This window comes from Clinocottus analis, unplaced genomic scaffold (assembly GCF_023055335.1).
Source record: "Clinocottus analis isolate CAN_PGR_092001 unplaced genomic scaffold, fCliAna1.0.p SCAF_15, whole genome shotgun sequence".
NCBI classification, from domain to species: domain Eukaryota; kingdom Metazoa; phylum Chordata; class Actinopteri; order Perciformes; family Cottidae; genus Clinocottus; species Clinocottus analis.
The window spans coordinates 17,376,878-17,399,253 of NW_027175876.1; the positions used below are offsets into that span (position 1 = coordinate 17,376,878).

At 40.4% G+C, this 22,376-nt stretch overlaps 1 protein-coding gene across 1 annotated transcript in view; it reads right to left on the bottom strand.

The window, feature by feature from the left end:
* Positions 1 to 19,256: 19,256 nt before the first annotated feature.
* Positions 19,257 to 22,376, bottom strand: part of snap25a (synaptosome associated protein 25a) — a 36,739-nt gene continuing 33,619 nt past the window's right edge. Inside the window, exons 7-8 of the mRNA XM_068576497.1 lie at positions 21,733 to 21,877; positions 19,257 to 20,874 (exon numbers count right to left, since the gene is read on the bottom strand). Of these exons, the coding sequence (XP_068432598.1) occupies positions 20,806 to 20,874; positions 21,733 to 21,877 (214 nt within the window). The 3' untranslated portion in view covers positions 19,257 to 20,805. The remainder of the gene's footprint in view (positions 20,875 to 21,732; positions 21,878 to 22,376) is intronic.

Consider the following 22,376-nt stretch of genomic DNA (forward strand, 5'->3'; position numbering starts at 1 on the left):
ATATAATATTATAATACATAAATACACCTGAAGATATGTTCACCCAATTTTAATGTAATAATAAACCTTCGAGTCACATGACCAATCTTACAAGTGTAGTAAAAAGGCAAGATTCCCAAAATCTTGCCAAATACTGATGTGTGCAAACTTTGACATATAAATTGATAAAACAACTCACAGAATAGCGTTAGCACCGCGGAGGGCCGGTGTTTAGGAGGCGGCCCTGTTATCTTTCGGCCAAAAGTCGCCAGATAACAGGGCCGGCTCTTAATCCGTAACACCCGGCTGGTGGCTCTCCCTCGCGTCCAAAAAGAAAATTACTTGTATTATCTTTATTAGCCTCAAATGTAACAGCATGATACAACGACCCTAAGTAGCTGCTAGCCCACGGGCTAGCTAGCTGCTAGCCTGTGTAACGCCGGCTGGTGGTTCTACCTCGCGTCCAAAAAGTTAAGAAAATGACTTTTTATTGGAGAAAGTCCACCAGCTGGAAAACTACAACTGACTCAACAATGTACGTGTCACTAACCTGAAGGAAAACGGCTGCCGGAACCAGGCGGACGAGCCAACAGGTGGATGATACCTGTTGGCTACTGGTCACTATTGTTATGTAAACATGTTGAGATAATACGCTTTCTTGGTGGATGTCGTGCTTTTGGTTTTTATTTTTTTATTTTATCTTCGTGAAAATAAGCAACGTTGGTTTTCTCAACAGGAAATGTAAGAAAACAAAACACCGCTAAACTTGATAAAATACTGCACAGCAGAACCTGCAGAATTATGATTGAAGAGTCTGTTGGCCAGTGAACTTTGTGCTGCGTATTCATTTCTGCTGTTTAGCTGCTCGACTGATCCCGTCAGCAGCATCGTTTATGTTTTTCTTGTGGATGCATGCAAGAGTTTGTGGTCTGTCATCTTATTCTTTGAAAGTACTTTTCGGTCTTTGAACTTGCACAAAAGAATAAAAACGTGTGAATTATTTTTTCTTCTGTTGGACTGGACACTGTGGCGGGCCGGACTGTGTGTTTGACACCCCTGATTTAGACGATGCAGTTTTCCTTTCAATTTTTCCAATTATACATTTAAACGACAAGGATTTTCAACAGTTCAATTAAATGATGTTAAACTGTAACATTTTTCAGCAGGTATTTTGCCTTTTCTATATTTTCAGTAATTATTTGCTATTTATTTATATATTCATTTATTCCGCTATTTTCAGCTATATTATATTCAGCTATTTTCACATATATTCAGCTATTCTTTCATTTTCAAATATATTTAGCTGTATTTAGCTAACTTAAGCTATATTCCACTTTGTTCAGCTATATTCAGCTATTTCCTTCAAATATTTCAGCTATAAGCTTCAGTTTTTTGCATTCCAACGCATTTTCTGCAGGAAATGCTCTTTCTAGTTATTATTCTATGTCTTCCATCCGTATTTTGGACCTCTTAAACTCTTTCATATTTTCAGCTACAGAAAAAAGTTCAATTATTCAAAAATTCAGCTACTTAAGGACACAATAGCTATGACCTTTCATATTTCTGACTTTTCAAATTTCCAAATTATTAAGCTTTTTATGATTTTTCTTTATAATGGGACCCAATGGGGAAATCGTCAAATCATCTTCGACTTCAAACGTTTACAGTTCCTTCATATGTTGAGCTAGAGACACCATTTTAAATGTTGACAATACCTTCAGCTATTAATCTACGCTTTTACATTTTTCATATTTTCTCAAATCTTAAAATTATTCAGCGTTTTATCAAAATAAAAATGAATGGTTTCCAATGAAGAACCGGAGCCTTTTAGTCTGTGCATCTGCAGGCTGAAGGCATGTGAACGGCCGCACACGCGAAAGGGTGCGCACGTGCGTGAACGGTCGCGCACGTGGACGGCCGTGCACGCACGTGAACGGCAGCACACGTGAACGCTCACTAACGTGAAACGGCCGCGCGTGTAAACGCTCGCGAACGGGTGCGCCAGCGCCTTAACGGCCGCGCGCGTGAATGGCCGTGCACGCGCGCGAACGGCCGCGTTAACGTGTTATTATGGTCGCGTGCACGTTCGTGTCTGTGTGCGCGCGTGTGTGCAGGTCACTTTGATTACAGACGTCAGGATTAACAGCATCACTGACGTTCACATTCTAAGGTTCAACAGATGGTTTTGGAGACACTCTGCAAGCCAATAATATCAGGTGTCTCACCAGCTGTGCCTGTTGATCAGTGCTTAGCAACTCCGTCTTAGAAGCAAAGGATCAGCGGTTCAAACCCCATCTATGTCAGACTTTAAAAAAGACTTTTTTTTTCTTCTGTTGGACTGCACACTGTGGCAGGTCAGGTCGTATGTTTGACACCCCTGAATTAGATAATGCAGTTTTCCTTTCAACTTTTCCAATTATACATTTAAACGACAAGGATTTTCAATAGTTCAATGAAATGACTTTGAACTGTAACATTTTTCAGCAGGTATTTTGCCTTTTCTATATTTTCAGTAATGATTTGCTATTTATTTATATATTCATCTATTCCGCTATTTTCAGCTATATTAATATATTCAGCTATTTTCACATATATTCAGCTATTCTTTCATTTTCAAATATATTTAGCTGTACTTAGCTAACTTAAGCTATATTCCACTTTGTTCAGCTACATTCAGCTATTTCCTTCAAATATTTCAGCTATAAGCTTCAGCTTTTTGCATTCCAACGCATTTTCTGCAGGAAATGCTCTTTCTAGTTATTATTATTATTACGGAAAACTTTGGACCGCTACTCCTCCCACAGCGCACGTGAACGGCCGTGCGCGCGCGTGAACGGCCGCGCTAACGGCCGCGCTAACGGCCGCGCTAACGGCCGCGCTAATGGCCGCGCTAACTTGTTATTATGGTCGCGTGCACGTTCGTGTGTGTGTGTGTGCGCGCGTGTGTGCAGGTCACTTTGGTTACAGACGTCAGGATTAACAGCGTCACTGACGTTCACGTTCTGAGGTTTAACAGATGGTTTTGTAGACACTCTGCAAGCCAATAATGTCAGCTGTCTCACCAACTGTGCCTATGGATCAATGGTCTGCAACTCTGTCTTGGAAGCAATGGGTCAGTGGTTCAAACCCCACCTATGGCAGACTTTAATTTAAAAAAAAAACAACTTTTTTTTTGTTCTTCTGTTGGACTGGACACTGTGGCGGGCAGGGTCATATGTTTGACACCCCTGATTTAGATGATGCAGTTTTCCTTTCAACTTTTCCAACTATACATTTAAACGACAAGGCTTTTCAACAGTTTAATTAAATGATTTTGAATTATAACTTTTTTCAGCAGGTATTTTGCCTTATTTATAATTATTTGCTATTTATTTATATATTCATCTATTCCGCTATTTACACATATACACATATGCTCTGCTCTTCTTTCATTTTCAAATATATTTTGCTATATTTAGCTAATTTAAGCTATATTCCACTATATTCAGCTATTTCTTTCAAATATTTCAGCTATAAGCTTCAGCTTTTTGCATTCCAACGCATTTTCAGCAGGAAATGCTCTTTCTAGTTTAAGCTATATTCCACTATGTTCAGCTATTTCTTTCAAATATTTCAGCTATAAGCTTCAGCTTTTTGCATTCCAACGCATTTTCTGCAGGAAATGCTCTTTCTAGTTATTATTATTATTACGGAAAACTTTGGACCGCTACTCCTCCCACAGTGTTGCCAGCACATGCGTCAAAATACATCAAAACGTCCGGCTTGCATGGGAATCGTGAGCTATGACTTTTCTAAGCGATTCGCCCGGCCGTTTTCCCGAAAATCGCAAAAGCGGCGAGCAATTTTCCCATTGACTTTGAATGGGGTTTCGCCGCGAAGAGAGCAAAAAAACACTCATCTTTGTGCCCATAGTGACTCGCCTTAATAAGAGGTAGAGAAATGAATTAAAGTTTAAAACATCGACAAAAGGCTTGAGTTCATTTGCCTAATTAGACATTTTTTGATAGCTAGTACAGTGTTCATGTAATTATTGTTTTAGTTTTATGTTTTTTTCCCGCCTTTTCTCTCTTTTACATGAGTTTGTATTGCGCAGCTCAGAGCACGTGATGTCATACTTAGAGGGCAGACCCACGTCAGATCTTGAAGATTTTTTTTAAAAATTTACCGTAAACTCCATACCGTGTACTGTTTGGGCATAATTTATAGCTCAAAATGTTGTAAATCTTGTCTTCTGTCATAAACTGCGGTCGATAGGAATCCAACAGACTCAGACGTCTTGAAATCAGACTGAATGTGAGAGCAAGTCCACCTCGCTCTTCCATCCGCCGCCATGTTAAATCTCCCTCCAAAACCACGTCTCCCCTGAAGCTCGTACCTGATTTGTAAATCACCTGTACAGACACATGTTTTATCGTACAGACTCGCCAGTCACAGTATCTGTTAATCGAGTCTTCCTAATGCTCTATATGCGATATCGAAGCAATAGGAACTTTTAAAGTATCTTTTTTGAGGGATTTTGGATAGGTGTTCCCCAGCATTACCTCCATTGAAATCTGTTTAACTGAAGACCTTTGAAGTCATCACTATGGCAACCTTTGATCTAGCAACCCACAGGTGTTCTCGTTAGGGCAGTTTAACAGACACACAGACACTTCCACACGCACACACAACACACATGACTTCTGTCTCTCTCTATGTTTGTCTTGCGAAATTTTCTAGTTTTTTATTAAAATTCATTGGAAGAAGACGCCTATAAATTACGATTGCACAAACACTGACTTGCACAAAGGTCGACGTAAACAGGTGCTAAGAAAAGTTCCTTGGAACATGACTCATTCAGGTAATGATTGCACAACGACCGACCTGCTGGAAGGATGATGGCAACAGGTACGAGGCCTGAGGTCATCAAAGAAAGAGCAAATAACCGAGGGTTAGGACCAAAAGATGAGATTTAGGTCTGGATTCAAAGAGCTGACCTGTTTGATGTCAGCAGGAAGGTCATTGCAGAGGAAGGAGACAGGATGGAATAAAAGGCTGAAGGAGATCAGACTGATATGAAGAGGCACAGTCCAACAATCTTATTAAGTCATTTTGGTCATAGCCTCCTTTAATGTTTTCTCTTTTTTATAAAACAATATGAATATTATTATATGAGAGTAATACTTCTGGTTATAACAGACAGTATCAAGAGTCGAGGGCAGTAGTTCTCAACTGGTGGGCCACTAGTAGGGTCGCAGAGACGTTTTTAATGGCTCTTTGCTTGAGAAAAAAAATAGAATTATTTTTTATTTTCATTTTATTTAATCCTTTGATTTTAATTTGAAGAGACTTTTATGCAGCGGAGTGTCGTTTTCTTTCGCCCGTGCTTTCAGCAGCGTGTTCCAGGTTGGGAACACAACAAGGGGCGACAGACGGAGGGATATTGTCTCTTCATAGTTCACCTTTCTGGAAGAAGAACGACTCCACAAACACACGAGAGGAACAGCTCAAGTCCACCATTCACACAGATAGAAAGGAAGCAAACACACAGGAAGAGATCCAAACATCGCTGGCCCTGGACCAAGAAAGCTTAAAGTCTTGTTGCGGCAGGAAATCTGAGGTTGAGCGTGAGAATGGAATTAAAAGTAACCAACGTCTGTTTCATCTCTTTTGCCACAGTATTTTGAATAATGTCAAAATTCATTGGAAGAAGACGCCTATAAATAACGATTGCACAAACACTGATTCAAACAAAGGTCGACGTAAACAGGTGCTAAGAAAAGTTCCTTGGAACATGACTCATTCAGGTAATGATTGCACAACGACCGACCTGCTGCAAGGATGATGGCAACAGGTACGAGGCCTGAGGTCATCAAAGAAAGAGCAAATAACTGAGGGTTAGGACCAAAAGATGAGATTTAGGTCTGGATTCAAAGAGCTGACCTGTTTGATGTCAGCAGGAAGGTCATTGCAGAGGAAGGGGACAGGATGGAATAAAAGGCTGAAGGAGATCAGACTGATATGAAGAGGCATAGTCCAACAATCTTATTAAGTCATTTTGGTCATAGCCTCCTTTAATGTTTTCTCTTTTTTATAAAACAATATGAATATTATTATATGAGAGTAATACTTCTGGTTATAACAGACAGTATCAAGAGTCGAGGGCAGTAGTTCTCAACTGGTGGGCCACTAGTAGGGTCGCAGAGACGTTTTTAATGGCTCTTTGCTTGAGAAAAAAAATTGAATTATTTTTTTTTTCATTTTATTTAATCCTTTGATTTTATTTTGAAGAGACTTTTATGCAGCGGAGTGTCGTTTTCTTTCGCCGGTGCTTTCAGCAGCGTGTTCCAGGTTGGGAACACAACAAGGGGCGACAGACGGAGGGATATTGTCTCTTCATAGTTCATTTTATTTAATCCTTTGATTTTATTTTGAAGAGACTAGCCGTCTGTGAAACTTTAAATTGTTTTCGACTGAATGAATGTATCACTTTATTCTGCACATTTCAATGAAGACAACTTTGTAGAAAATGTAAAAAGTAAAAGTGAAAATCCTTCACCCAGTCTTTTAACTTCAGAAATTCCTTATGAGGTAAAAACTTTCTTAAAGAGAATCCAGGAGGTCTTTCAAGCCTCATGTTTAAAGGAACTATCATTGGCCATGATGAATAAAACATTAGCTGAATGCAAAGAACAAGAATACATCTGAATCTGCCCAACAAGGAAACAGTTGTTCCCTTTCTAAAAGCAGCTGCACCAAACACTTCATGAGAACACAAAGCAGGCTGATGGACCAGCACAGGACAAGAGGGAGAACCTATATTCTCTTCAGCAGGACAGACTTTGACTTGAAGTGCTAGAATGAGGAGATTCATTGAGGCTGACACTGACCCGTCAGAAGGATACCAGCAGCACAGAGAGGACCCAACGCTGGAGAAAGCCTGAGAAGGCCGAGGTCACAGCTATGACGTTTAAACATGACGTTAGAAGAGAGCGCTGGAGAATTTAAACTATATTAAGATATCATGTTTTACCCAAATTGTCCAGCTGCAACATTTTGCTTTATTGAGCTGGAAATGATTGACAGACAGAAAAACACACATGATCTGTTTTAGCAGGATTTGGGAGGTTGAGTTTCAAAATAATAATAATAATAATAATAATAATAATACATTTTATTTGTAAGGCCCTCTTCATCCGAGAATCTCAGAGTGCCACATAGTTAAAATCAAAGTCATAAAATTAAGGTCATAAAAGTCAACTCAAAGTGAAAACGCCTTCTTGAATAAAAAGGTTTTCAGGCCAGTCTTAAAAGAGTCCAGGGTCTGTGATGCCCTCAGAAAATATCTACTTACTGTAAAGGTCATCAAGATATCAGTTTGGTTTCACAATACATAATTTTCTTTGGAATATGACTCATCATTCCTAGTATTTAAATCATGAGCTCAGCATCTCTGTTGTGTATAAAAAGGCAGCTGAGCTGCAGTCAGTACAACAGAATCCAGAGGAGCATCTGACTTCTTCCTGCCGCTCTTTCATTGACTGTCAGCAGACACGTAAGTCTTTAAGTTTATTGTTGACTTGTTGTGGAACAAACAGTTTGCTGCTTCAGATCTTACTCTATTAGCCCCGAGCCTCTTTTTAGGTTTCTGCTTGAAAATGACATCCAAACTAAAATGGCTGTGTCTCTGCGACCACTAGAGCTATTTGAATAATCTTGGAGTTAATATACAAGTATAATGTTAAGTTTTGCTCAGATGTGTACATATCAGTCTAAGTGTTACTGGTTAAGAGTAAATGAAGATGACACACAGAAAGAAATGTAAAGTTTCAGGTCCGCCTAGAAAAAAAGCACTTTTAGCATGATTTTTACCTTGAAATAATGCGTTCGTAAGCTTTTAAATTCTCCCAAATCCTACCTCAAAGTTTTAAGATAATTTTTGCATTCTTTTACTTTGATAAAGTGAAGCAGAACAAAGTTAGAGAGGATTTAGTACAGAAAAAAGTCAGGCGAGGGCTCACATTTGGAGAAGAAAAAATAAAAAAATTCAGATTTTTTATTTATTTATTTATTTTTTAAATTTATAAAACAACCAATATTTCCCTTTAAAATAAAACAAGCACACAAATGAACAATTATTAAACTGTAAAAAAAAAAAAAAAAAAAAAAGGTAAGCAGTATTTGCTGATTATACAGCAAATACTGCAAATAAAGCGATTCATTCTTCTGTGTTCTTTGGCTCATATCTCCCTGGTTCTTTGAGCTGGAAGGATTTTGAAGGCATGTCTGGACTCTGTGTGGAATTGTCTTGCTTCTGGACATCGGGATTTTTCTGATAGCACCAAGCTAAGGGTTGCTGGTTCTGGAAACATGCTGATTTTGGGCTGATTTGTTTGTTTGTTTTGTTTTATACTTTTATGATTATCTTTCTTTCTGTTTGAGTTTTTTTTTAATGGCTGACTGATTCTTGTAGCAACGGCTTTGATGTTTAATTTGGTGTATAACATCAATATATTTTCTTGTGATTTATATGTCACAAGAAAATACAAAAGGATCCAGATTAGGATCCTCTGGTTTTTAAAAGGTTAAATTCACTGTGAGGAGTGTAAATGGTGGTGGTGTACATGCACATTTAAAAAGGAGTTTATTTTAGAGGTCATTATGGTATCATCCATATTTGAGTTCTGATATTTTAATATTGGAGCTCACCAAAGACATGCTAACTGTTTATTCATGATGTGTCTTTTCTGCAGTTACCCACCATGACCACCTACATCTCACAACTTGATGTGTCCCTGACTGAAGCTGAAGAGACAACGCTCAAGTCAAAAGGCTTTCAGAAAGTCAACGTTAATCTGAATGAAGGCGCAGGAGGAAAGACCATCTATCTTTGGTTCAAATTGGGCCCAGACGCAATCACCAGGCTTCAAGTTACATTCAACTATGAAATGGGTGTTGGATTGGAGAAAGCAGGGTACACAAAGATCTCTAAAAATCTCAATACTGGAAACGGAGGTGATGACATCTACCTTTGGTTCTTCAAAGGGAACACACCGTATGATATCCCCATAAAGGAGATCGAGGTCACCAATGATGCAGAAACTGAAGCCATGAAGTTCACCAACGACTGGGAGAGTCTGGCCTGTGATCTGAACCGCGGGGCTGGAGGGAGGTTCATCTACGCCTGGGTGAAGAGGGAGAAACCAACCTTCATCTGCGACGTCACTGCCACTGCTTCCTACGACACCGACCAAAGTTATTTGAATGAAGGTTACATCCGTGTGGATGAAGATGCCAATAAGGGTACAGGAGGAGCTCCCGTCTACATCTGGTACCGTCAGACCATCGGCCCCCAGCCTGCTCTTAATCTTCTACAGGTCTCCATCAATGATAGCCAGTTTGAACAACTGCAGCAGCAGAAATACACGCAAGTGAATGTTAACCTGAACCAGGGGACCAGTGGTGCCTCTGTGTACCTGTGGTACAAGAAAGAAGAAGGCAGTAGTCCCATTAAAGCCATCAGCATGCTTCTCGACCCAGCTCAGATTCAAGCGTATGAGACGGCTGGTGTCAATGTCATTAAAAGAAATCTCAACCAGGGCACTCAAGGCCAGATGGAGTACCTGTGTGTTAATCAGTGAAAGGCTGAAAAAAGCCTTCTTCATGGTGGCAGAGCGGAGTCTGTACTCCAACAATGATGTTAAATCATTTTTAATCTTTTTCTTTTTCACTATGAAACAATGTGATTGTTGTATTACAGTATACTGTAATATCAGAAAGTATCAATAGTATATAATTCATCCTGTTAACCCTGATGTCAATCAAACTATTTCCAATATGTTTTGTTCAACAATGAATGATTGAATATGAATCATCTGCATCACTTCATTCTGCACATTTCCTGCTTTTCAATAAAGACAACTCTGCATGTGAAGTGTGTTTGCTTCTTTCTCTACAGAAAGTTCACTTTGAGTGTTTTCATGTGTTTCATCAGCTTAGTTCCATCACTGTTATCATGCTGACACATCACTCATCAAACTGATGGAAGTGATGTTCTGACTCTCAGTGGTGGAAGAAGAAGTCCTCAGATCTTTGACTCAATTCACAGTAGCAGTACCACAGTGTAGGAATACTAGGAAAAGTCCTGCAAAAGAAAAGTACTAAAGTACTAAAGTTAAAGAACAAAATTACTCCCATCAAAATATACTTTAAATACTATAAGTAAAAGCACATATTTTAGAATAAGAATTATATTATTGATCTCTAACGAATCCACAACTCTCTGCCAACTATCTATTATGAAGTGTGTGTATATATATATATATATATATATATATATATATATATATATATATATATATATATATATATATATATGTATATATATATATATATATATATATATATGTAAGGTGTATTTTTCATTTCTTGAATCATACTTTGCCAAAGATTCTCCGAATATTTCTTCCAACACTATTAGTATAATAAACCAGGATGGATTCAAATGGTTTTTAGACTTTTCAGAGATGATTTAGTTGTTTTCATACAGAATAAAGGGGGAACACTGCCACCTGGTGGCAGGAAAAGGTTTGGTTCATGTGGGAGGAAGACTGCAGCCTCGGAGAACATCTGAACATGCTATAACTATATAATACTATAATACATAAATACACCTGAAGATATGTTCACCCAATTTTAATGTAATAATAAACCTTCGAGTCACATGACCAATCTTACAAGTGTAGTAAAAAGGCAAGATTCCCAAAATCTTGCCAAATACTGATGTGTGCAAACTTTGACATATAAATTGATAAAACAACTCACAGAATAGCGTTAGCACCGCGGAGGGCCGGTGTTTAGGAGGCGGCCCTGTTATCTTTCGGCCAAAAGTCGCAAGATAACAGGGCCGGCTCTTAATCCGTAACACCCGGCTGGTGGCTCTCCCTCGCGTCCAAAAAGAAAATTACTTGTATTATCTTTATTAGCCTCAAATGTAACAGCATGATACAACGACCCTAAGTAGCTGCTAGCCCACGGGCTAGCTAGCTGCTAGCCTGTGTAACGCCGGCTGGTGGTTCTACCTCGCGTCCAAAAAGTTAAGAAAATGACTTTTTATTGGAGAAAGTCCACCAGCTGGAAAACTACAACTGACTCAACAATGTACGTGTCACTAACCTGAAGGAAAACGGCTGCCGGAACCAGGCGGACGAGCCAACAGGTGGATGACACCTGTTGGCTACTGGTCACTATTGTTATGTAAACATGTTGAGATAATACGCTTTCTTGGTGGATGTCGTGCTTTTGGTTTTTATTTTTTTATTTTATCTTCGTGAAAATAAGCAACGTTGGTTTTCTCAACAGGAAATGTAAGAAAACAAAACACCGCTAAACTTGATAAAATACTGCACAGGAGAACCTGCAGAATTATGATTGAAGAGTCTGTTGGCCAGTGAACTTTGTGCTGCGTATTCATTTCTGCTGTTTAGCTGCTCGACTGATCCCGTCAGCAGCATCGTTTATGTTTTTCTTGTGGATGCATGCAAGAGTTTGTGGTCTGTCATCTTATTCTTTGAAAGTACTTTTCGGTCTTTGAACTTGCACAAAAGAATAAAAACGTGTGAATTATTTTTTCTTCTGTTGGACTGGACACTGTGGCGGGCCGGACTGTGTGTTTGACACCCCTGATTTAGACGATGCAGTTTTCCTTTCAATTTTTCCAATTACACATTTAAACGACAAGGATTTTCAACAGTTCAATTAAATGATGTTGAACTGTAACATTTTTCAGCAGGTATTTTGCCTTTTCTATATTTTCAGTAATTATTTGCTATTTATTTATATATTCATTTATTCCGCTAATTTCAGCTATATTATTATATTCAGCTATTTTCACATATATTCAGCTATTCTTTCATTTTCAAATATATTTAGCTGTATTTAGCTAACTTAAGCTATATTCCACTTTGTTCAGCTATATTCAGCTATTTCCTTCAAATATTTCAGCTATAAGCTTCAGTTTTTTTGCATTCCAACGCATTTTCTGCAGGAAATGCTCTTTCTAGTTATTATTCTATGTCTTGCATAGAATAATAACTAGATGCATTGGTGGTCAAAGGTCACTGTGACTTCACAAGACCCCTTTTTGCCCAAAAGTCAAGAATGAATTGGCTGATTAGGATCATTTCACTTGCGTGTCAAATATGATGACGTGATGATATCTTGGACTGACATGGATGCAACATCACTGGTTGGTGGAGGCAAGTAATTTAAAGAAAATAATTCTTTGAAACAATGTACTTTTAATTCTTTTGTTTGTCAAAAGGATTAATGTTTATGTACAATTTAAACTTGAAAAACACATCATTATTTGGCAAGATTTTGAGAATCTTGCCTTTTTACTACACTTGTGTTACGGCCTGCCTATGAGTCTAGGGGTACACAGGCCTAACACATATGTCAAAGGGAAAGTAACTTTGTAAAGGGCGGAACAAAAGGAAACAAGGTAGGCGAAGTGAAGCAAGCGGCAATAAAGAACATTTATTGGCAGCTGGTCAGGTTTACAAACACGGAAGCAAGAAGGCCTCAGGGTCTCAAGGCCAAAACAAACAAAACCCCCACATAACTAGAAGACAAGATTATTCTTACCTAGTTGGTCAAAAGGAGAAACAATACTGACCTCCCTGTCTAGCAACAAAACATGAGAAAACAGGGGAGAACAAAAATGGCAGAGAACCCCTACGCAACGTCACAGAAATGACATGAAACTGTAGCCTGCACTCAGAGCGTGAAGCACTGGCTCTGGGCGTCCATTTATCCAGCCCCTGATTAGGCTCAGGTGGGGCACAGGTGAACCCAATCTGCAGTCATCAGACAGCAAGAGGGAAGAGTTAACTCAGGGGGCCAAACAACTTGTAAGATTGGTCATGTGACTCAAAGGTTTATTATTACATTAAAATTGGGTGAACATATCTTCAGGTGTATTTATGTATTATAGTATTATATAGTTATAGCATGTCCAGATGTTCTCCGAGGCTGCAGTCTTCCTCCCACATGAACCAAACCTTTTCCTGCCACCAGGTGGCAGTGTTCCCCCTTTATTCTGTATGAAAACAACTAAATCATCTCTGAAAAGTCTAAAAACCATTTGAATCCAACCTGGTTTATTATACTAATACTGGAAGACATATTCAGAGAATCTTTGGCAAAGTGTGATTCAAGAAATGAAAAATACACCTTACATATACGATATATATTTTATGTATTTATATATATATATATATATATATATATATATATATATATATATATATATAGATATATATATATATCTATATATATATATATATCTATATATATAGATATATATATAGATATATATACACTTCATAATAGATAGTTGGCAAGGAGTTGTGGATTCGTTAGAAATCAATAATAATATAAACATCACTTCCATCAGCTTGATGAGTGATGTGTCAGCATGATAACAGTGATGGAACTAAGCTGATGAAACACATGAAAACACTCAAAGTGAACTTTCTGTAGAGAAAGAAGCAAACACACTTCACATGCAGAGTTGTCTTTATTGAAAAGCAGGAAATGTGCAGAATGAAGTGATGCAGATGATTCATATTCAATCATTCATTGTTGAACAAAACATATTGGAAATAGTTTGATTGACATCAGGGTTAACAGGATGAATTATATACTATTGATACTTTCTGATATTACAGTATACTGTAATACAACAATCACATTGTTTCATAGTGAAAAAGAAAAAGATTAAAAATGATTTAACATCATTGTTGGAGTACAGACTCCGCTCTGCCACCATGAAGAAGGCTTTTTTCAGCCTTTCACTGATTAACACACAGGTACTCCATCTGGCCTTGAGTGCCCTGGTTGAGATTTCTTTTAATGACATTGACACCAGCCGTCTCATACGCTTGAATCTGAGCTGGGTCGAGAAGCATGCTGATGGCTTTAATGGGACTACTGCCTTCTTCTTTCTTGTACCACAGGTACACAGAGGCACCACTGGTCCCCTCGTTCAGGTTAACTTCTACTTGCGTGTATTCCTGATCATGCAGTTGTTTCATCTGGATATCATCGATGGAGACCTGCAGAAGATTAAGAGCAGGCTGGGGGCCGATGGTCTGACGGTACCAGATGTAGACGGGAGCTCCTCCTGTACCCTTATTGGCATCTTCATCCACACGGATGTAACCTTCTTTCAAATAACTTTGGTCGGTGTCGTAGGAAGCAGTGGCAGTGACGTCGCAGATGAAGGTTGGTTTCTCCCTCTTCACCCAGGCGTAGATGAACCTCCCTCCAGCCCCGCGGTTCAGATCACAGGCCAGTCTCTCCCAGTCGTTGGTGAACTTCATGGCTTCAGTTTCTGCATCATTGGTGACCTCGATCTCCTTTATGGGGATATCATACGGTGTGTTCCCTTTGAAGAACCAAAGGTAGATGTCATCACCTCCGTTTCCAGTATTGAGATTTTTAGAGATCTTTGTGTACCCTGCTTTCTCCAATCCAACACCCATTTCATAGTTGAATGTAACTTGAAGCCTGGTGATTGCGTCTGGGCCCAATTTGAACCAAAGATAGATGGTCTTTCCTCCTGCGCCTTCATTCAGATTAACGTTGACTTTCTGAAAGCCTTTTGAGTTGAGCGTTGTCTCTTCAGCTTCAGTCAGGGACACATCAAGTTGTGAGATGTAGGTGGTCATGGTGGGTAACTGCAGAAAAGACACATCATGAATAAACAGTTAGCATGTCTTTGGTGAGCTCCAATATTAAAATATCAGAACTCAAATATGGATGATACCATAATCTAAACTCCTTTTTAAATGTGCATGTACACACCACCATGTACACTCCTCACAGTGAATTTAATAGAGTAAGATCTGAAGCAGCAAACTGTTTGTTCCACAACAAGTCAACAATAAACTTAAAGACTTACGTGTCTGCTGACAGTCAATGAAAGAGCGGCAGGAAGAAGTCAGATGCTCCTCTGGATTCTGTTGTACTGACTGCAGCTCAGCTGCCTTTTTATACACAACAGAGATGCTGAGCTCATAGTTTGAATATCAATCATCATGTGTCATATTCAAAAAAACAATCATATATTGTGAAACCAAACCGATATCTTGGTGACCTTTTAAGTCGTCATCATAAAATTCAACCTCCCAATTCCTGCTGAAGCAGATCATGTGTGTTTTTCTGTCTATTAATCATTTCCAGTTCAATAAAGCAAAATGTTGCAGCTGGACAATTTGGGTAAAACATGATATCTTAATATAGTTTAAATTCCCCAGCGCTCTCTTCTAACGTCATGTTTAAACGTCATAGCTGTGACCTCGGCCTTCTCAGGCTTTCTCCAGCGTTGGGTCCTCTCTGTGCTGCTGGTATCCTTCTGACGGGTCAGTGTCAGCCTCAATGAATCTCCTCATTCTAGCACTTCAAGTCAAAGTCTGTTAGGGAAACCAGGACCACAGGAGGCTCGACGCAAAAGCAGACACAAGAGGCAAGGTCGCTCTCTGCGAAGAAACAAAAGTCTTTACTCAAACACAAAATCTTTGAGCGGAGTTCTTCGGCCAAGCATTCATTACATCAAAAGACAAACTCGCGCCAGACAGAGGGTTGACACAGACTGAATACAAAGGGGAAGGAGACACAGGTGGAAACAATGAGGGCGGGGCTAGCAATCACACATGAGGCTGGCAATATAAATGCTCATATTTGTGGACCTCTTCAGCCAAATGTTCTTCAACAGGATCCATTGTTCCTGTTTCTGCTGTGGCTTTTAAAAACAGCGGTATTATGCTATGAAACCGGGAATGCGAGACAGAAAGGACGTGGCTAACGGACCAATCACCGGCTTGTGGGCTTGCGTAGCTTTGACCACGCAAGGGCGGCCATGCGTTGCTTGCGTCTCTGCGTAGAACCCGAGTATAAATCAGCCTTAAGTCAGGACTCCATAAGGTGGGTGGAGGGGAACCGGAGGGGGGCCAAGGCATAAGCCCTCGGGGAGGGCGACCCGTAGGGGAAACGCGCTCCAGGGGGCGTGCAGGCGGCCGGTGAGCAGAGCATCGGGGGTCCCCTGGAGACCCTGTCAGGGAGCTGGACTGGGACGCTAAAGGGGGACGGGGCCGGGACACTAAGGGGGAACTAGACTTTGAAGGGGACTCTGCGACAGATCGGGGCGCCGGTGGGGAACCCGGTGTCGACTGCGCGGCGGCAGCGAGGCCATGGGAGGGCTGCAACACAGAAGCAGGGACCAGACCAGACCAGGGCCACAAAGCGCTTCATAACAACATAAACAATACACAGTTAAGAAGTACATATAAAAAAATACAATTTTTAAATCTTAAGTTTTTTTTTTAATTTTAAAACTTCAACTTAAAAAGGCGCATGGAGAGCGGAAGACCGTTCCAAAGCCTGGGAGCAACAGCCTGGAAAGATCAGGCTCCTCTTCTCCAAAAACGAGTGCGTGGGACCATCAACAGATTTTGATCCACGGACCTCAGAGCCTGAACTGGGGTGTCAGGCTGGATCAAATCACACATGTAAGGTGGAGCCTGACCGTGCAAAGCTCTGAAAGTTCAAACCAGAATGTTAATCCTCGAGGAAACTGGCAGCTAACGAAGAGCTTTGTGTCCTCGTATTAGTGCGGGTCAGAGTTCTTGCTGCAGAGTTTTGCACTAACTGCAGGCGAGACAACTCCTTCCTGTTCAGACATGAAAACAAACTATTACAGTAGTCTAAACGCAAAGACACAAATGCATGAATGATCAGCTCCAAATCATTTTGTGACACCATTTTCCTAAGTTTAGAGATATTCCTCAGCTGGAAAAACCATTTTTTGGTCAGCTGTTTGCAGTGTTGCACTAAAGACATATCTTTGTCGAATACAACACCCAGGTTTCTTAGGCTCAGCTTAACAGACTGGCCCGAGTCACCTAAGTACTGGTTGATCTCTGGAATTGAGTCATCAGGGGCAATAACCAGTGTTTCTGTTTTGTCCACATTTAGCTGCGAGGTGTTACCACTTAGCCGTTGTTTAATCTCCACCAAGCAATGAACTGAGGAATTTAGCCTCTGGAGCTCAGTCGGCTTGAGAGAGCAGTAAAGCTGGATATCATCAGCAAATAAGTGATAGGAAACATCAGACAATTTCTGGATGACTTTTTCCAAGGGGATCAAATGCAACAAGAATAATACAGGACCCAAAACAAAACAGATCTGCTGACTCAAGCCTTATTTGGTTAGCTGTGGTTAGCTACGCCCGGACAGGTATGACGAGAACCAATGTAAAACTGACCCTGACGGTCTATGAAGGTAGATTTGTGTCTTTTTTACCCGAGAAAAATTCTTGTTTGTAAGTAAATTATATCAAAAATCTTTGCTCTCAAAAAAAAAGGAAAAAAATTGCTAAAAAATAAAATAATAAAGTGCTCTCAAAGAAAAAAAAGTGCGTACAATTTAAAAACCTTTGCTCTAAAAAAAAATGCTCTCAAAAGAAAATTCATTCTCGCAAAAAAAAAAATACGCTCTCAAAAAAAAAAAAGAGCTGTGGGAAAAAAAAACCTGCTCGCTTTTTAGCACGTAACACACTCTATCAAATCCTGCACCATACTTAATGGCAGTTTGCAGGAGTGTTTGAAATGATTCACCATCTGTCATGTGTGATGTGTGATGGTGTCTGTGCAAGCAGTGACAGCTGGATAACACACAGTGTGATTAGGCATAGCGTTCACACAGCAATGATCACATTTCACTGTGAGTTGGAATGTTTGACGATCCTCCAAAAGCAGATGCCTGTGCGCCTGACCAGTCATCCACTGCATCACTGACGATCCACTCACAGCCTCTCCCGTAGTGTTGTCATCGGGTTGTGCATCTTGAAGAGTAATACGTGTAGACTCCAGTCATTCTAGATGCAAACAGTTCAATATGATGCGCATTAAGAGACAGTTATATGGTATATATATATATATATATATATATATATATATATATATATATATATATATATAATGAATTTATAATGAATATAATATATATTGTAACAATCTGGAAGAACTCTCTAATATCGCTCCTTCATCAATGAGGATGTTTTTTATCCGGTGGGAGTGGACAGCTCATCCAGTGAACCTTCACTACACCTGGAGCAGGTTAGGGGATTTCAATGTGTTGCTGTGGTGATTTATCTAAACCTGCATGGAGGAGCCGATGCCTGATCTATGTCCTCTTATCCTGGAAGTTATCCCGCGACATCAGTGAACCAGGTCCGAGGAACAGGGCTCTGCAGAGTCAAAGTCTTTAGTCAAACGGCAATATGGAACCACTGCTTCCTCGCGGTAGGATGCCGGTCATTTGCAGGTCACAAAATCGACATGCATTGTGGGAGATGTAGTCTATGGTCACTACACTGTAAAGCAGCATAGACTTTAATTTTAAGATGATCATATGCTGTTGGATCCAAAACGGGGGTTATTGTTTGAGGGAGTCGCTGGATGAATGGGGACATGTAGTTCCTTCATTTGAACACAGGGTGGCACACTAACGTCCAAAAGGGGATATAGGTAAGTGCCTGCTAATGGGAACAGGTGTGTGTGTGTGTGTGTGTGTGTGTGTGTGTGTGTGTGTGTGTGTGTGTGTGTGGATGGGAAGCACAACAGTTTTTGACCGTGCTTGTGTCAACTTGCTCGTGTTTATAATGGAATAAATGGATAAAAGATCCACATGAACCTGGACATTGGATTTGTTTGTGGCAGACGTGCACGCGTCCAGACGTGCACGCGTCCAGACGTGCACGCGTCCAGACCTCGCGGCTCTGGGTCATCTCCACAACAACATCACCAGCACAGCCGTGACCTTAGCCTGCTAGCTAGTGGCTAACGGAGACATATCATGCACACAGGTTACATTATCTTCCCACACACACACACACACACACACACACACACACACACACACACACACACACACACACACACACACACACCTGCTCCCTTATATGCCCTCTTGAAGTAAATGTGCCACCTTGTGTTCAAATAAAGGAACTACAGTCACCCAGTGCTTCCCTCAAAGAATAAACCCCATTTTGGCTCCAACAGCGGCTCTGAGCATCATGTCAAACTCACGTCGTTGGATGGATCCTTAACATTTAGAGTCTCAGTCATGACTTTCTTCTGAAGAGAGAGAGAGAGAGAGAGAGAGAGAGAGAGAGAGAGAGAGAGAGAGAGAGAGACTCCACTTATTGGAGCAACAAAGACAGACACAGGTGCGAGTAGGGTTTATTACTTTTAATCAATTCAGCTAGCTACAAAATGTCCACCACTTCACACACTGACAGGATACAGAGAGGGAGTCTTTAATATCACATGCGTTGAGGACATCAATCTCACGGTTGAACCTATTGTGTCATTCAGGTTTAGGTATTTCATCACCTTAATCTAACTACTCGACAGTTTGGCGATTTGGTGTGCATAGCTCTAAAGTACAGAAGCAACAAAAAAAACATTTGAATGTATTTTTTGTTTTAGAGTATAGTTATTGTAATTCAATAGTATCATTATTTTTTACCAATAACAAACCACACGGGGAGATACAGATACAGTCTTCTTATAAAAGTAAGGTCTCTCAGAAATATGCATCTTTGCTTTACATTGCAAACGTTGGTTTTTTTTTGTGTTTTTTTTTTTCAGAGCATCCAAAACCTATGTTACAGTACACAACCAGTCCCCATCTTTCAGCACATAGTCAACATCTTCATCACTGAACTGCATAATCATTTAGAAAACAGGTCATTGTGTGTTTTTTTGCAATACAACCCCAAGTCCTCATGTTTGTTTTTTTCGTCTTTGTCTCACTTTTTTGATCCCTTTTTGCATTATTTTACAACGAGATGGTCACAGTCGGTAAATATATCGAGACAAAAAAGAGTGGCACTATTGCAAACTTGCAGGAGTATGGAACGATCAACGGTGTCCTAATACTGAGCATGCATTTTGTCAATTTGCTACTGCCATGTTATCATTTTTTATATATATTTTTCAGACAGGTTTTATTTATAAGACTAAAATCTACCATTTCTCATGCAGAGAACACACAATTCACATCACTTTGGAATGCAATGTCTAATACAGCTACAGAGAGTCTAGTCTAAACGGAAACTCAGTGTGATTGCGATGAAGGAAAATGGACCAACGGCTTCCTTTTGATTGTAAGTGCTCGTTCATCCCATTCGTCTTTACCGACGCTCAGTAAACGTCGCTCCCGCTTGTCCCCTCAGCCTCCTGTCCTTTGTCGCCACAACACCAAAATAAGGAGATGACAGTAGCCTACATGGAATGACACAGTTCGACTAAGACGATACTGAGATACTGAAAAGGAAAAAGAATCAAAACAAACAGCTTGTATAGCATTCCTATTATATACTTTTCATCCAGAGCAGTGTACTTCATATATATATATATATATATATATATATATATATATATATATATATATATATATATATATATATATATATATATATTATTGAGAAAGAGAATACAAATTTCACAGGTGAGCTAGAGAGCCATCAAGTCAGCACTATATACAACCTTTGGAAAGAATGATATACGGAGTATAAGAAATCATCTTTTTACGAGGACAATCATCTTGAAAAAGCTCGACGGACAACACACAGAACAACATTTACAATGGGAGGGAGGTGATATGTGCATGTGTGCAAACCTAGAAGGTCAATACCATGATAAAAGCATGTCAGCGCCTGTAAATGTGCGGCGGCGCCGGACGCCGGGGCGGCGGCGCCGACATGGGCGGCCGGGCCGTCTAGCCACTGCCCAGCATCTTTGTGGCGCGCTGGTTGGCCTCGTCGATCCTGGTCTTGTTGGAGTCAGCCTGAAGGTGAAGGGAGAGGAGACAAAGAAGCATCATCAGTCTGAGGAAGAGGAACCGCGAAGCCTTCCTCCCTGCTGCTGTCAGGCTGCACCACAAGCTGAGCCCCCTGGAGGCCACGTTGATGTAATACTTTGACACCCATTTTAATTTGTTTTGATTCCATCTGTATATTTAATATGCTTCTTACTTTTATTTGGTTTTATGACTGTTCCACTGTTTATTTATATTACTTGATTTTGTATATGTATGTGCTTGTGAGCAGTGCTGCTGTAATTCATCTTATCGGTTCCACATTGTTCGTTACAGGAACTCGTGGAAGCAGAAAGACAGACGTCACTTCAGGACGGGACGACACGCTGCGATGGGGATGCAATAAAATAAGTGAAATCCAATAATGTTGTTTGCTATTGTTTTAAGTCCTGCTTGTAGCCGTCAAATGCAGCGTTCTCTTTTCATTCTCCTCCTCCCGTGGTGGAGCTCCTGGCCGTGCGGCTGTACGTTAAATGTTGTTCTTCCGTCCTGCGCTCTTCCTCTGACGCGATGGACAGCTTGATGACCGTCTGGCTGCTTCCATGAGAACGCAGCATCACTGCCGCCGGTCCAGCCTCACGGCCGGAGAGGAGGCTGTGCTACTGCGGCGCTGCCTCCATTCATACTGGCTGCTTACAATCTTTAAACTCAGAACTTTTAAGCCAATTTAAGTATGTACATAAATATAAGAAATAAGATAATCTAAAGAAACAGAACAGTAATAAAACAAATGGCTTAAATAAAGCTGCATACTGCACATAATGTGTCAAACAATCCATGTAGATGATGATAAAGAGAATGAAAGGCTATGACATCAGATCCGTGTACCTTATCCATGATCCTGTCGATCTGGCGGTTCTGGGTGTCGATCTCGTTGCCCATGTCCAGGGCCATGTGGCGCAGGTTACCGATGATGCCGCCCACCTGCTCCAGGTTCTCGTCCATCTCATTTTCCCGGGCATCCTCCGTTACCCTGAACACACACACACAGAGGCGATGTCAGCGGTAACACACCAGGTGGACTCAGCACACACTGCCGTGTGGACGGGTTCAGGGAGGCTGCAACGTGTTGACTGAAACCACTGAGACGAGTGACATCTGCTCACACACTACAGAGATTCAAATGTGTGTGTGTGTGTGTGTGAAACAGACAATACTGTATAGCACAAACCTGTGTTATACAGTATTGTCTGTTTATATAGACTTCTAGAGGAGTCGCCCCCTGGTGGTCAGGAGAGAGAATGCAGCTTTAAAACCTGTGTTAGCAGTGGTGTGTGTAAATAAGATCTGACTCTAATTCCCAGTGTTAGTTTTTTAAGTTATGTTGAGGGCGAATGCAGGAAAACCAGACGTCTTGGAAAATTTGTGAGAATCCAAAATTAGGTTTAAATCATGTCACGTTTGTTCCAAAAATGAGACAAAACTTGCTTTTTGATTTGTTATAACCGATTAAATACTGATCGTTGTGGAAC